Raw genomic sequence first — 439 nt, forward strand, 5'->3', positions numbered from 1 at the left:
GTGTGTGTGTGTTTGTGTGTCCCCATTCCCATGTGGGGTGTGTGTGTGTGTGTGTACCCCCATTCCCATGGGGTGTGGGGGTGTGGGGGTGTACCTCCATTCCCATGGGGGGAGGGGTGTGGTGTGTACCCATTGCCATGGGGTGTGGGGGTGTGTGGGGTGTGTGTACCCCATTCCCACGGGTGTGTGTGTGTGTACCCCCCTTCCCATGTTCTGTGTGTACCCCCCTTCCCATGGTGTGTGTGTGTGTACCCCATTCCCATGGTGGGTGTGTGTGTGGGTGTGTCCCCATTCCCATGGTGTGTGTGTGTCCCCATTCCCACGCTGTCCCCCCCTCAGGCATGCCGGCAGAGCAGCGGCGGGTGCTGCAGGAGCAGTTGGGGGGGCTCATCCTGCACGTGCTGCGCGCCCACCCCCAGCTTCACTACTACCAGGGCTT

General features: G+C 62.2%; 1 protein-coding gene across 1 annotated transcript in view; it reads left to right on the forward strand.

Annotated features, from left to right (window-relative positions):
- Positions 1-341: 341 nt before the first annotated feature.
- LOC104291533 (TBC1 domain family member 20-like) overlaps positions 342-439 on the forward strand; it is a gene marked incomplete at its 3' end in the record, with an annotated part of 2242 nt that continues 2144 nt past the window's right edge. The window contains exon 1 of the mRNA XM_009890773.1: positions 342-435. Coding sequence (XP_009889075.1) covers positions 342-435 — 94 coding nt within the window. The remainder of the gene's footprint in view (positions 436-439) is intronic.

Source organism: Charadrius vociferus, unplaced genomic scaffold (genome assembly GCF_000708025.1).
Source record: "Charadrius vociferus isolate BGI_N301 unplaced genomic scaffold, ASM70802v2 scaffold1488, whole genome shotgun sequence".
In the NCBI taxonomy this organism is placed as follows: domain Eukaryota; kingdom Metazoa; phylum Chordata; class Aves; order Charadriiformes; family Charadriidae; genus Charadrius; species Charadrius vociferus.